Below are 13,256 nucleotides of genomic sequence, written 5' to 3'. Positions count from 1 at the left end.
AGACGTAAGCATAAACCCTTTTTCTTTTTCCAAATACTCTGCAGAATGGCCCCTCCAGAGGCGGTTTCAAGTTTCAGAAGTCAGATAACACTGTGGGTTTCCGCCTTCTCGGACGCTGGGAAAGGGGAGACGGGAGGCTTCCCCTTGCGGAGGTGGAGGGTGGGGGTCGGTTCTTCTCACGGGCACTCGCACCTCCCCCAACACCAACCAAAATTAATTTTAAAAGAACCATCAAGTTGCAGGCCCCTGGGTCTCCCTCTTGCTGTTTCTCGAAGAGCGGGTGAGGCGCCCTGGCTTAAAAGGGAAGTGCCCAGGACCGGAGGCCGCGGCCGAATCCCTCCAGCCCCGGCCTCGGCGAGGGGTCCACGGGGCGGCTGCCGAGCTGGCTCTCGGGGCCGGGCCGGGTGGGTGCGGGCGCCGGGGCCTCCGGGAGAAGCCGCCGGCCGGGGCGCTCCTTGCGCGCCACACCTGCTGGGCCCCGGGGCTCCTACTGGGGCGCGGGCTGGTGGCCCGGCCGCGGGGGTGGCGAGTCGTCCTCCGAGGAGCAGTCGGAGGAGGCGGCGTGGGTGCTGGCGCCATTGCTGTAGGGGAAATGGTCCTCGTCGTCCTCGTCCTCGTCCTCCTCGGGGTCACTGTCCCTCAAGTCCCGCAGGCGGCGTCCGCTGCCCTTGTCCCCGGGCGCAGTCGGCCCCAGCAGCTCCTCCGCGCCCGGCTCCTCCGCTCCGCCCTTCCCCGCGCCCCCGCCGCCGCCCTTCTGTTTCTCCGCTTCCTGCGCCGCCTGCTCTTTGGCCTTTTTGCTGCGTTTCCATTTCATCCGCCGGTTCTGGAACCAAATCTTCACCTGCGGGCATAAGCGGGCATGAGAAACCGGCCACCGCCACCCCAGGGCTTCCTGTCCCCGGAGTCCCCCGGCCGCGCGCGCCCGGGCCCCAGCGGGTGGGCCCTGGAATGGCCTCAGGGTGAGACGACTTAGAAGTGGAATGGGGAGGGGGCTTGCAGCTTCCTCCTCCCCCCAACCCACCACTCAGCAGCAAACCCCAGAGCTGGGCTTGAGCTCCGTGGGAGCTAGGACTATGTCCCCAACGACCCGGACCGGGGGCTTTTCTACCCGCGCCCTCCGTCTGCGGAGGAAGAGTCAGGGCAGCTGGCTACGTCGCGGTAAATCTCAGGATGTTCCCTCATCTCTTTCTGGAACAAAATTTCTCGAATGCGGCCTGGGGATCACCTTCTTCAGAATGAAAGGAGGGGTGGTTAGGTGCTGACTCTTGGGCCCCACCCGAAGCTACTGAATCGGCGCTCTGGGCTCCTTAGATGAACCCGTGCACCCGCCGTCTTAACTGTCGAGGCGCAGCGCCATATGCCCCAGACTGCCCGTGGGTCACGAGTGCAGAGGTAACAGTGTCCCCTGGGAGGCCGGGATGTGTCGGGGGCGGGGAGGGCGCGCACCTGGGTCTCGGTGAGCATGAGCGAGGTGGCCACCTCGAAGCGCTTGGGCCGCGACAGGTACTTGTTGAGCTTGAACTGATGCTCCAGCTCCAGCAGCTGCTGGCTGGTGAAGGCGGTGCGTGGCCGGCGGCACTTCCCCAAGAGGTTCGACTGTGCCTGGGCTGGGGACCAAAGGGCAGTGAGGCCCACAGCCGGCTCCGGTCCTCGCCCCAGCCCCTCCCGTGGCTGCTGGTACCACTGCCCTCAAGGCCCCAGTGCTGAAGGCCTGGCCCTGCAGAGGGCAGGGCTGTTCCCTCACTATCAGTGCTCACTCCCCAAGGAATGAGGACTCAGGACCACCAAGTGGAAATGGGTGGTTTGGGGTTAATGAGACCTTTTTTTTTTTTTTTTTTTTTTTGTCTGGGAGACATCTGAGTGTCCCTGTTAAACAGGGTCCATCGCAGGAGGCATCCTCTCCACATGAGCCGGCTTTGGTAGGAGTGGATTGACCCAGAGGCAAGAGAAGTGAGGCCAGCTGGGGGCCAAGATGGGAGGTTCCCAGGAGTTCAAGGCTGCAGTGAGCTAGACTGCACCCCTGTCCTGTACCCTGGGTGACACAGCAAGACCCCATCTCTCAATAAATAAAAAATAATAAAATAAAATAAAGGAGCAGTGAGTGGTGAGAACCAAATCTCTCCCCCTCTCCTCACTGCGCCTTCCTAGAGATTCAGGCTCAGATCCAAACAGGTCTGGGAAGAGCTGGTCCTGCAGTTCCAGGTCTCCCTCCACTGCCTCCTTAAGACAGAAGAGGAGGAGGAGAAAAAGAAAAGGAAGGAAGGAAGAGAGGTAAGGAGGGAGGGAGGGAAGAAGGAAGGAAGGAAGGAAAGAAGGAAGGAAGGGAGGGAGGAAGGAAGTGAAGGAGGAAGGGAGAGAGGGAAGGAAGGGAAGAAGGAAGAAAGGAAGGAAGGAAGAAGGGAGAGAGGGAAGAAGGGAGGGAGGGAGGGAGGAAGGAAGGAAGGAATGGAAGGAAGGGAGAGAGAACGGGTGGAACAGGACCAAACCCAGGGTCCAAGTCTGTGTATGTATTCATTAGGGACCCTACCACCTTTCCAGTGTTTTTCTTGACATGCCCCCTCCTCAGGGTGCGGGTGGCGGGGGGGGGGGGCAAGGCCTGGGGAGACTGGAAGCCTTTTCAGGACAATTCTCATTACGCAAATTAAAGGCAGAGGCGCAGGCAGGATCCGGTTCTCTGTGTGTTCGAGGAGGCCTGCCCGGCTTTATTTACATAATTTTGCACGGTTACATCACAGAGAATTTTATGACCTCAAAACGAGACTTCCCTTGATTTCCCAGGAGCCTGACAAGTGTTGGACAATAAAAGAAAGAAAGCAAAGGAAAGAAAGGAGGCCAGCCCCAGGCCTGGATGAGCTCAGGTCCCCGGGGATGGGCAATTTGCTTTAGAGGATGGCCCACGCCCCCTGCTTTAGTCAAACAAGGCCCCGAATTCCCAACTTGACAATACATTAGAACTTTAATTAAAACATTGGCTCTGGAGGGACCATTTGGGAAATGCCATCCCACAGGCAGAAACAACCAATTAAAGAAACCAAACAGGTTTTCCCTGTGACCAGCGAGGAGGACTTCTCAGAACATATTCTGCCGTCTTTGGCACGATTATGCCTGCCCTTTTGGATTGCCAGGTGCAGATTCCTCTTCTGAACTTAAAGCTGGCTGTGTTTAGAATTTGGCCAACTCTAGGTCAACATTCGGAATCAAACAGGCAAGGTATGTTGGGAAAGGTGTCTCACTTTAATAAATTTTCTGAGTGACCTTGGGCTCCAGAAAGCGCCCCGGTGGCCAGGGAGTCCAGGGCCCTAGGAGGCCTAGGACCACGGGCCCCTGGGCTGGCCAGCCCCCTCCGTGGGCGACTTAGCTCCTTAGCTCTGGGAAATGCAGTTCATATTGGTGGCTTTCTATCAGAAGGGCTGGGCCGTGGGTCGGCAGCCAGGCCCAGGAGGGCGCCCTGGGTTTAAGCCCAGGCTGGCAGGAGATTCGCAGACCCAGAGGTGTCTGAGGTGAGGGGCAGCTTTCCCTCTTCCGGCTGGAGTCAGTGGGGCTGACTTTCCCAAGTGAGGGATGGGTGGCCACTGGGGCCTTCTTGGAGCTGAGCTAGGAAAGCCTGGGGCGGCTGTGGGCAAACAGCGTTCTGCAGGGATTTTCTCACTCCCTTGTGACTTCTCCAGCCTCTGGGGTCCTAGATTTTCTCTGTTTAGTCACAATCACAGCTTCCAGCAAAGGAATCTGAATTCTGGAGTGTTTATTTCTGTTTTCTTTTTTGCTTTTCCCCTGCTCTGCCTGCATCTCCCCAGTCTAAACAAATTCACTCAGACAGAAACAATGGGGTCTCTTTGTTTGGGTGTTCGGCGGCTGAAAGCGTTGAGCGGAATGCATCTTCTGCTCAGCCCGACTCAAAAGTAGCTGACCCCGATGGGGCGATCAGGGAGAGCCAGAGCCCCGGAGTCCCAGCCCAGAGAGTCCCCGTGTGCCAGGAAAGCCTGAGGGGCCCAGGCCTCTGGCGAGGTGTCCCGCCCGGATGGAGAGGAAGCTGCCCGAAGCACAGCGGCTCTGGGGTGGGGGCTCCCTCGGCCCCACCTTGGAGGAGCATTCGTTACCTTGTTGGGCGCCCGGTATACCAGGCCAGGCACCTACTCTTTAGAATCTCCCCATAGCTGGTTCAAGCCAGGCCACCTGCCTCGGCCATCGCACCCCGGATCCAACGCCCTTCCAGAGGAGGGCAGCGCCCTGGTAAAAGCCGGGGGTTCCCTGCGCCCTGGCCTTGCCTCCCCGGGCCTCGAAGCCTATTTCTCTTGTTTGCTGCTCCTGAAGCACTCCCTCTCCCTGGAGGGGCTGCGGGTGTCTCTAGCGCCCCGAATGGGGGACGTGGCCCAAGTTCCCTTCCCCGGTGATAAGCCCTGACCCCCATTCCCGGGCCTGCCTAATTCAGGGCGCTCTCCGTTCGCCTTGCCCGGCGACTTCCTTCTCTTGCAGCCTTCAGGTTAATCATTAGATCTCAGTCTCACACCTCCAACTGCCCCTTCCCGTTAAGAGAGGAAGAGAAGGCAAGGCCTGCGCAGGGCCATTTTAATAATTCGCCGCCAGTCTCACGCCTGGGGGTCCAGGCGAGTCCTCGCAGGCCCCGGGCAGAGCCGAGGCGGCTTTGCAGCGCTTCCCCCGCTCGCTGGGAGCCAAGCGAAGAGAGGGGCAGGCGGTGCCGGGTGGAGGATGCACGAGGCCCTCCCGCCCCGCGCATCCACGGGGGCCGCAGGGTACTCACAGTTAAAGTCGGGCATCTTGGGCAGGATCATGCCCGCGGTGGATGCGCGCAGCCACTGGTCCAGCTGGAAGGTGCCGGCGCCCAGCTTGATGGGGTCGGCGGGGTGCGCGGGGTGCGCGCCCTGCACCTGCGGGTACGAGTAGGAGAGCGCCGGGTGCTGGCCAGCCAGCGCAGCCGCCGCCGCCGCCGCGGAGTAGCCGTAGACCGGGTGGCCGTAGAGCGCCGCCTGCGCCGGGAGGCCATACGCGCCCCCAGATTCTGGCAGCCAAGAGCCAGCAGGCCCCCAGCGGCCGCGGCGGCGGCGGCGGCGGCGGCTGCAGCGGCCGCTGCGCCCGGGTGCGCGTGGTGGTGGGGGCCCCCGTGCCCGCTGCCCGTGCCGCCGCCGCCGCCGCCCGCGCCCAGGAAGCCCGGCGGGCGGCAGCGCGCAGTGCCGCTGACCAAAAGGCGCGGCGGAGACGGGCTCTCGGCGCGCAGGCGGTCGGCGGGCGCAGCCGGCGGCTCAGAGGACGCGGGGCTGCAGCTGCCGCTAGTCCCGCCGCTCGCCCCGCCGCCGCCCCCGCCACCTCCGGTGCCAGATGCGGCGGCAGCGAGGGACGTGACCAAGGCCAGCGGCGCGCTCTGCGCAGAGGCGGCTCGCGGGGGGTCCACCGCCAGCAGGGCGTCGATGCGGAAATTTTTGGATTTTTCCATCGGCTCGTTTGGGGTTGGCGCTCAGGGCCGGGTGGCGGGCGACGCGGCCGTGTGCGGGGTCGCGGAGTCAGCGCGTGCGGCGCAAGCCCGGGGTCTCGGTATTGTTATGATGGTGATTTGCCAATAATCAAAGTCGCCGCCGGAAACTCAGCCGAGGGTGACCATGGTCCCGGCGCCTCCTCCGTGCGGGCCCCGCCCCGGGCCGCGCTCGCACAAACTTCCACGCGAGTGCTTCCCCGCGTCCGGGCCGGGGAGCCCGGCTCTCTGCGCTCCAGCCCTTAGGCGACCGCGCCGAGGCCGCTGGCGCCGTGCTGGGGACCCGCGCCCCTCCGCGCACTTGAAGCTCAGCGCGGCCTCCGATTGGCGCGCGCAGCGGGGGCCCGGGGAGGGCCGCGGACTCCGCCATTGGCCGAGGGGCGCACCTGTCACCGTCCCGGCCGCCCGCCGCCCCGCCCCCGCGCCGCGAGGTCCTAAGCACCCCGGGCTGTTGCGCGGCGCTGGCGGGCGGGGACACCGCCGGGGAGTGGATACTCCGAGGCGCAAACTGGGGCCTCTGCCCGCCCTCCCCTGGGTGCGGAGCCGGACGGCGGGCACTGGCAACCCCCGGGACCCTGGAGAGCCCCGCGGCGGCCCAAGACCCGCTCCCGAGACACCTGGCCCCCTCCGGACTTGGTTGGTCCCTGGAGCCAGCTGCGCGCGTCCTTTCCGGCCTCCTTGTCGGCGCTGGCGTGGGTCCACGTCTGCCTCGCGGAGCACGGTGGTTCCACGCTCCTGAGCGCCCATGCTGAGCGCAGACCTGGCCGATTTGCGAGGCGACGGCAGCGCACTGAAGACCGTGGTGTTTCCCAAGCCCTCCCTGCTCCCGGGTCTCCAGGGCGCAGCAGGGGAGGGTTTTGTCCCTGTGGCCAAAGCTCTGCAGGTCGAACCTTATCTGTACTGGGAAGGCCCCGCATTTTCAGGTGTGTGTGCGGGGACGTGGGGGTGTAAACGCGCATGTGAGTGTGAGTTTGGCCTCCACGAGCCCTCGCTGGGAGCCCCTGCCACAGTCAAGGCGGAGACGGCAGATATGGGCGCCCTGGCCTGCAGGACCAAAGTCGGCTTGCAGACGTCGCCCACGTGCTTGCTCAGTGGAGCGGGTCCTCGGTGGCAAAGCTCTTCCTCGCTGCCGAGGGATGCCCGTGGGCTTGCGGGAGTCGAGGCCCACACACCTCGGCCCTGAAAAACCCGTAGGGCCCGTCATCCTTCGGAAGCCCTGCCGCTGCGACCCCCGGCCAGTCCCCGGGCAGGAGGGGGGAAAGACGGTCTCCTGCTGCCAGGGCCTCCTGGGAAGGGGAGAGGAAAGGGCTTCCCGTGAGTGACTGAGGCACGGAGTGAGCACCCAGATCTCACCCCTCCCCCACACGCACACTTCAAATATTTACAGTAAAACCACTTCCAAGGACGTTTTTGAAGCTGAGGGAATCAACACAGGGGTCGGGAAGTCAAGCGGCATCAACACCAGGCTTTGTCAATAGCGCCATTAGACCCAGTTATCTTCCCCAGCAAGCGTGAGAACCGGGAGGGAGTTCCAGGTTCCAGGGCTTCCTATGCAGGTGAGAGGTGAATAAAGGACCGGAAGGGGCTGTGGAGAGGGGAGAGAGCCAAAGAGAAACTCAGTGCCAGGTAAACTTCAAAATTAGCAGGCCAGGTTGCTACCAGAGGGATTTTTAAAAAGGCAAATAGAGAGACCTTGCCACTTCTCTTCAAAAGGCTTTTTACCTAAGCGAGAGTTGATGACAGTGACTTTGTTGGTGTGAGTGATATCTTTTTCATTATAACACAGGGTAGTTCCCAGATGCACAGGACTGGTTGGAAGGTTAGGAGGATGGCAATGGATGAATAACAGCAACTTGGAATAAATGTGATCCAGCTTTGCAGAGCGACCACTGGGAAAAAGAAATCACCGGCATTCACACGGAGTTTGTCGTGCCTTTAGATGTCTTTGTGGTGACAGAAATGCACTTCTGCCTCCAAGTGGAGAGAGGGAAACACTCGCATTTCTTGAACACCTACTATATGCTACGCGCTTTCTAGAATTCTCTTCCTTGATCTTCACTCTGACACTAGAAGGAAGATTTTTATCATCTCCATTTTCTTTTCTTTTCTTTTTTTCTTTCTTTCTTTCTTTTCTTTTCTTTTTCTTTCTTTCTTTCTTTCTTTTTTTTTTTTTTTTTTTTTTTTTGAGGTGGAGTTTTGTTCTTGTTGCCCAGGCTAGAGTGCAATGGCACGATCATGGCTCACTGCAACCTCCATCTCCCAGGTTCAAGCGATTCTTCTGCCTCAGCCTCCCCAGTAGCTGAGATTACAGGCATGTGCCATCAGGCCAGGCTAATTTTTGTATTTTTAGTAGAGATGGGGTTTCACCATGTTGGTCAGGCTGGTCTCAAACTCCCGACCTCAGGTGATCCACCCACTTCGGCCTCCCAGAGTGCTGGGATTACAGGTGTGAGCGACTGCACCCGGCCTATCATCTCCATTTTCTAGAGTACAGGTTTAGAGAGTTTGGGTGCCTTGTTCCCAGCAGGCAGTTCAGCCTTAGAGCTGGGAGTGGAACCAGGTCTGACTGCAGAGGCCACACTGTTCCCACCCTGCTGCCCTCGAAGCTCTCAGGTACACCCAGCCCGGAGTCCCCATCCCATCTGTTACTTTTTGGGTGGGGGAAGGCTTGTAAAGGAGACCAGAGATTCTTAGCCACCTGTCCCAGGCAAGAAGCCCTAGCTGTGACTCTGCCTCCCCAGGGTAGAGAACACAGCCTTGGCCTCCTCCTCCTCCAGGGGTTTGGTGCCAAGACTGCCTTGCCTTTCTCATCTCATCACCCCCGTCTGCTGGGGGCAGGTTGCTTGGTCCTGAGGTCAATGATGTAGGAAGCTGGGGGAAGGGAGTGACTGCAGAAGAAATCTCCCAGGATGGACCTTGGAGAAGATGCTATTCCTCTCTCCAGCCGAAAATACCCACTGCCAGGGTAATTTTAGTTGGTGATGGGGTGTGTAGTCTAGACTCATGACATCAGCCATCTCCCTCAACAAAATCACAGTGGGTGTTTTCTGGCTTTTTTTTTTTTTTTTTGTAACTCCTAGAGGAATGCATTTCACCCCTTTTTGTTCTGCGGTAACCATGGTCCAAAACCCCTTCACACCCTGTCTCGTGTTTCTATTCTGCCTGAGACCTGCTGAGGACACCTTCCTGAAAACACAGACAGGACAACATGTGTGCAGGTCCTTCAGGTGTCTGTACCACCTGTAGGGCTGTGCAAGGCTGTCCGAGGAGGCCTGGCATAGCAGCCCTGCGTTCTGTCCGGACCGCCCCTCTAGCTGAGGTGCCATTTCAGCAGTCTGAAGCTCCTTTTCTTGATGGATTTGTTTCTTTGTCTACAGAAGCAGCGGTTGGACCAAATGGACTCTAAGGTGCTACAGGGCCTTTAAAATGATCCGATGTTCTACTTATATTTAAGAATACGTTATATAAAGTGGAGGCTCTCTGTAAAGTTGCATGGAGAGAGGCAGGTGTGGGGGAGAGAGGGGGCTATCTGGGAAGTGTAGATCTTTGTGTGGTTTACAACGTGTGAGGTGGAGCCTGCTGGGTCTCTTCCTGTTCCCAGTATCTGTATTGATCCAGACCAGCTGGCTTTGGGGCAGACTGGAGCTGGGCTTGGGTCTTGGGAAGGGCCACAGAGAGAGATCAAAGGTCTGATCCTAGTAGTGCTCCCAAACCTGAGTCTCCAGGTGAGTTTTCCCTCCAGCGGCCCCAGGGGCAGAACTCAGCCCTGGAGAGTTCTCCCTAGAACTCTTGGTTTCTCAAGACAGGCAGAGAAGGCCTGGTGCACCCTAATCAGCTGGCTCCCACCGCAGCTCCTCCCTGCCCGCCGCAGGTGCCTGCTTTCTACAGGCCTCCTGTTAAGGAATTAAAGAGTGCCTGCAGCTGCCCTTCCTTCCACTACTTGGGAAGGAGATGGTGATTTCTACAAACCATCGCAAAAGAAAACACTATTGTAGTCTGTGTCTATTTACATCTGGACTTACCCACGCAACTGGGAACCTGTGAGGATTGGGGGAAAAACCTGTACATTCACATATTCACAAGATGCGAGGCAAGTATCATGCATTTATTTATCATGTAGATATTGCTTTTTTCCATGTGAAATGGAGCAGGTGCCTGGAAGGGCACTCAGTGGCTGAAACAGGGGGCAGATCTTGCGTTTCTAAAACTGAAGCCGAGGGCCAACAGAGAGGATTTGGCTGCAGAGGGGCCCAGGTACATTAGTCCCGTCTTGCTGAAGCCATGTGGTCTTCAGGGACTCACGCAGTTCCGTTTCAATGTAAACTTTCAAGGCTTTCTTAAGGAAACAGGCATGAAGATGCCGTGTAACTGGCCAGAGGTCGGGACCTAAGCACGTGTTTGAGATGAGACTGGCCTCTGGCACAGGAAGTAGCTTAGTACGGCTGGCGTGGGAGCCCAGAGGGCCAGGGCAGGAATGGTGGGAGATGCTCCGACCTCCTTCCTGGAGCTCAGAGGGAAGGAGGATCTGCGGAGAGGGCCTAGGGTCACTGGAGCTGGGGACATCTGCTCAGGTCCCCCCACCCACCCCAGCCCCTTCAGAGCCACGGGGCCAAAGGCATCGAGTCATTAGTGCTGTCCTTTGATCTGCTGACCTCCTCTATGACCCCTGGGAGCTGGGCCTTAAAGGAGTCTGGAAAGGGTGGGCTCAGGAGTAGCAACCCAAAGACTCGCAGCTCAAACCCTCAAACCGAGGCAGGGCCTGAGGTGGGCCCAGGTCTGCTATGTGCTCCCCTGTAAGGGTGTTCTCCCTCAGCCCTTCTTCAGCCCCTCCCTGCAACCTGGATTTCCTGTTGCCATTTTAGAGGGCACCCTCACCCCAACTCCTTTCGCAGGGCCAGCACCACCCAGGCTTCACCGGGAATGTGAGCCCCCCAGAACACCCCTGAGTCACTGGCTTGACCCTCTCCTCTGGGCCCAGCCCTGGCTGCAAACAACCAGCCACTACCAGGGGGTTTGGCGAGAAGTTAGGGAAATGCCACAGGATTTAAATCAGTCAAATTCAGTGACCCAAGGGCCTTCTATTTTTAGAAATTTCCTCCAGAGACACAAATCTCTGCTTCCTCCCAGACCTTGGGCAGCCTCCTCGATTCCCTGGACCCTGAAGGGAAGGGACAGGCCTGGCCACCCTGGGCTCAGCTGCTGGCCCAGGTCTCCTTCTGACACAAGGAGGTGAAATCCTTTCCAGCCTCTTCGAAGCTTCTTGTATCATAAAGAGAAACAAACCTTGGGAGGGAAGGGAGGCTCCTTTCATTTGAGCCCCTTTCATTGTTTTGGGGGAATAACAACCCTCCACAGAAATGAAAGCCTTCTCTAGAGTCTTTTTTTCTTTGCTACAAACATTTTATTTTGTTTTATTTTATTCCAGATTCACGCAGGGCCCTCTGCAGACTGTTGGCAGAAACAAGGTAGACACCAAACACATGCGTAAGCTGGACTTTTTCCAGAATGTGCTGCAACAGAACTACCCTCCAGATAGACACCAGCCTGTGGGCCACAGTGCTGCGCGAGTCTTGCAAAGAGATCTTGATGACAAGGCTGAGAGCACTGCCTGCACACTTTACCGGAGCCCAGCCTCCATGGAAAATATGTTTCGGAATCAACACTCTTTCCAAATACTCCACACTGCTCTCTGGTAGCATTGGCCTGGGCGCCCAGGCACCCCTTTAGAACCCACCTGTTCCCCCCACCCACCCCAGCGGGAGGAGGAGAGGGTTACACTGACAGATACGGGCAGCTCTGCAGCGCTGGAACAACGCAGACAACATATAACTCGACACGAGTCACAGAAGGTGGCGTCCATCGCGCCTGGATGGTGACTACTGCCCTGCAGGCTGCTGGGTGGGTTGAAACAGGGAAGAAGCACAAACACACACCCAGATGTGGCTCAGGGACATTTGAACGCTTCAGTGCGTGAATTTTTTTAGCGCGTTCTGACTCGAAATTATGACTGAATAGTGGCGCACTAATGTCCAAGTCCATGTTCGATAATGGCAGGAAGTCTGCGCTAATTGGTCTATTTAGTAGTTGCTGAGGTGGCAAAAGCTGCAGCTGCTGGCGGCTGAGAGGGGAGGGAGAGAGAGAGAGAGTGAGAGAGAGAGAGAGAGAGAGAGAGAGAAAGACCTCCTCTTAGGCCACTTTCCAGAGCTGTGGCAGTGGGGAGGGGGGATTCCCCAGGATGAGCAAATGGTGTCTGTGGTCAAGTTCACCTCTTGCAACCCTCCCCAAGCTTCTTCTCACAGGTGCACACATTCAAGGCCTGAAGAGCCCTCCCCACCCCCAGCAGTGTTCATGACCCGGGTTGGGGGTCCACCGGGGAGGGGCTGGTTTGCCTCGCATTCTTCCCACTCTTCCCCTTTTCTAGGGCAGCTTTTCTCTCTGCACCTCATCTCTCTCCCCTTTGCTTTCTAACCGGGTTGGGAAGCTAATCTGTCAAGAACCCGCTGCTTAGCTGGCGCAGTGGCACGTGCCTGTGGTCCCAGCTACTTGGGAGGCTGGGACAGGAGAATCGCTTGAGCCCAGAGGTAGAGGTGAGGCTGCAGTGAGCTAGGATTGCACCATGGCACTCCAGCCTGGGCTACAGAGCAAGACCCTATCTGAAAAAAAGAACCTGCTGCCCACCTCACCATTTGAACTGGGAATATTTTACCAGAGAGAATGTGGGCAGGGAAAAGCCACCCTCACACACAGAGTAAGGGTGTGTGGGGTGGGGGCAGATTTAAGATGGACTCTAGGCCGTTCCCAAGCTCCTAGAGTGCCCATCCCTGCCAGGAGGCCCCAGACGCTCAGTGGTTTCAGCGGCCTTCTCCTGCAGCCTCAGCCAGTGCTTACACCACACCTGGGAGCAGCCTGGGCCGCCCTCTGCCTTACGGAGGGGCAAACCGGCTGAGGACCCAGGCACCAAGAGTGCCACCGGCTCTAACTGCAAGCCCTGTAGACCAGGGCTGCGTCCATAATCGGGGTTGATGGCATTAGTTATTATATTATAACCTCCTTGTTGCATAATTCTAATAATTTCTTTTCCCACTTGGCCTTTGACTGGACTGGGCTCCTCCCGGTGGAACAACTGCGGGGTGTCGTGTTTGCAGCAGAAGCGCGCACTAGGATCCTTTTTTGCAACAGCGGGGCCGGCTTCTGCACACAGGCCCCTCTCGGCTGTTTCTGCAGAGACCGAGGTGGGAGGGAGAAAGACCCTCCAGCCCGCTGCTCCCACCCTCCCCGCAGTCTCCCGGGCCCTGTGCTGCGGGCAAGATAATTTGGCTAATGAACGCGTTAAAGGGCCCCTGGTGACCCGCCCCGGCTTCCCCTCGGCCCATCTGGGAAATTCCATTGAAAGGCTGGAGAAGGTTCCTCAGTCCGGCCGCCTTCTGTCGCTGCTAGAGGCGCGAACCCGGTGACTCTGGGCCCCTTACATTAAAATAATTACCCGGCGGAACAGGTGGCCCACTCCCGGCGCCTGGGCGCATCTGGGCCCCCGGAGCCGCAGCCCGGGAGGAGGGGAGCGGCACGCCCAGGGGAGGGAAGGTCAGGCCCACTGGGCCGGGAGCCGGGAGGGTAGAGAGGGGCTTTCCTAGGGACAGACGGTCCCGGGACACCCAGGCCTCCGCGGCCTAGCGGGCTGAGGCCTGAGCAGGGAGGCCGCCGCCCTCAGGAGCAGGTAAGCGCACCCCGCGCGCCGCTTGGGACGCACCTGGCCACCTGCACTGCCACCCAA

General features: G+C 58.8%; 1 protein-coding gene and 1 long non-coding RNA gene across 2 annotated transcripts; one reads left to right on the top strand and one right to left on the bottom strand.

Moving 5' to 3' along the window:
* Positions 1 to 482: 482 nt before the first annotated feature.
* Positions 483 to 5,775, bottom strand: MNX1 (motor neuron and pancreas homeobox 1). Its single transcript, XM_021936486.2, is given in 4 exon segments — positions 483 to 841; positions 1,447 to 1,607; positions 4,760 to 5,002; positions 5,005 to 5,775. Coding segments are annotated over 4 exon segments (1,203 nt in total). The 5' UTR covers positions 5,450 to 5,775; the 3' UTR covers positions 483 to 487.
* Positions 2,620 to 11,436, top strand: LOC108584811. Its single transcript, XR_002521262.2, has 2 exons — positions 2,620 to 3,210; positions 10,911 to 11,436. It is a non-coding gene; the product is annotated as an uncharacterized LOC108584811 (long non-coding RNA).
* Positions 11,437 to 13,256: the final 1,820 nt, after the last annotated feature.

This window comes from Papio anubis, chromosome 4 (assembly GCF_008728515.1).
Source record: "Papio anubis isolate 15944 chromosome 4, Panubis1.0, whole genome shotgun sequence".
Taxonomy (NCBI): Eukaryota; Metazoa; Chordata; class Mammalia; order Primates; family Cercopithecidae; genus Papio; species Papio anubis.
The sequence above is the reverse complement of the archived record's forward strand: the minus strand, read 5'-3'. Positions and strand labels throughout refer to the sequence as shown.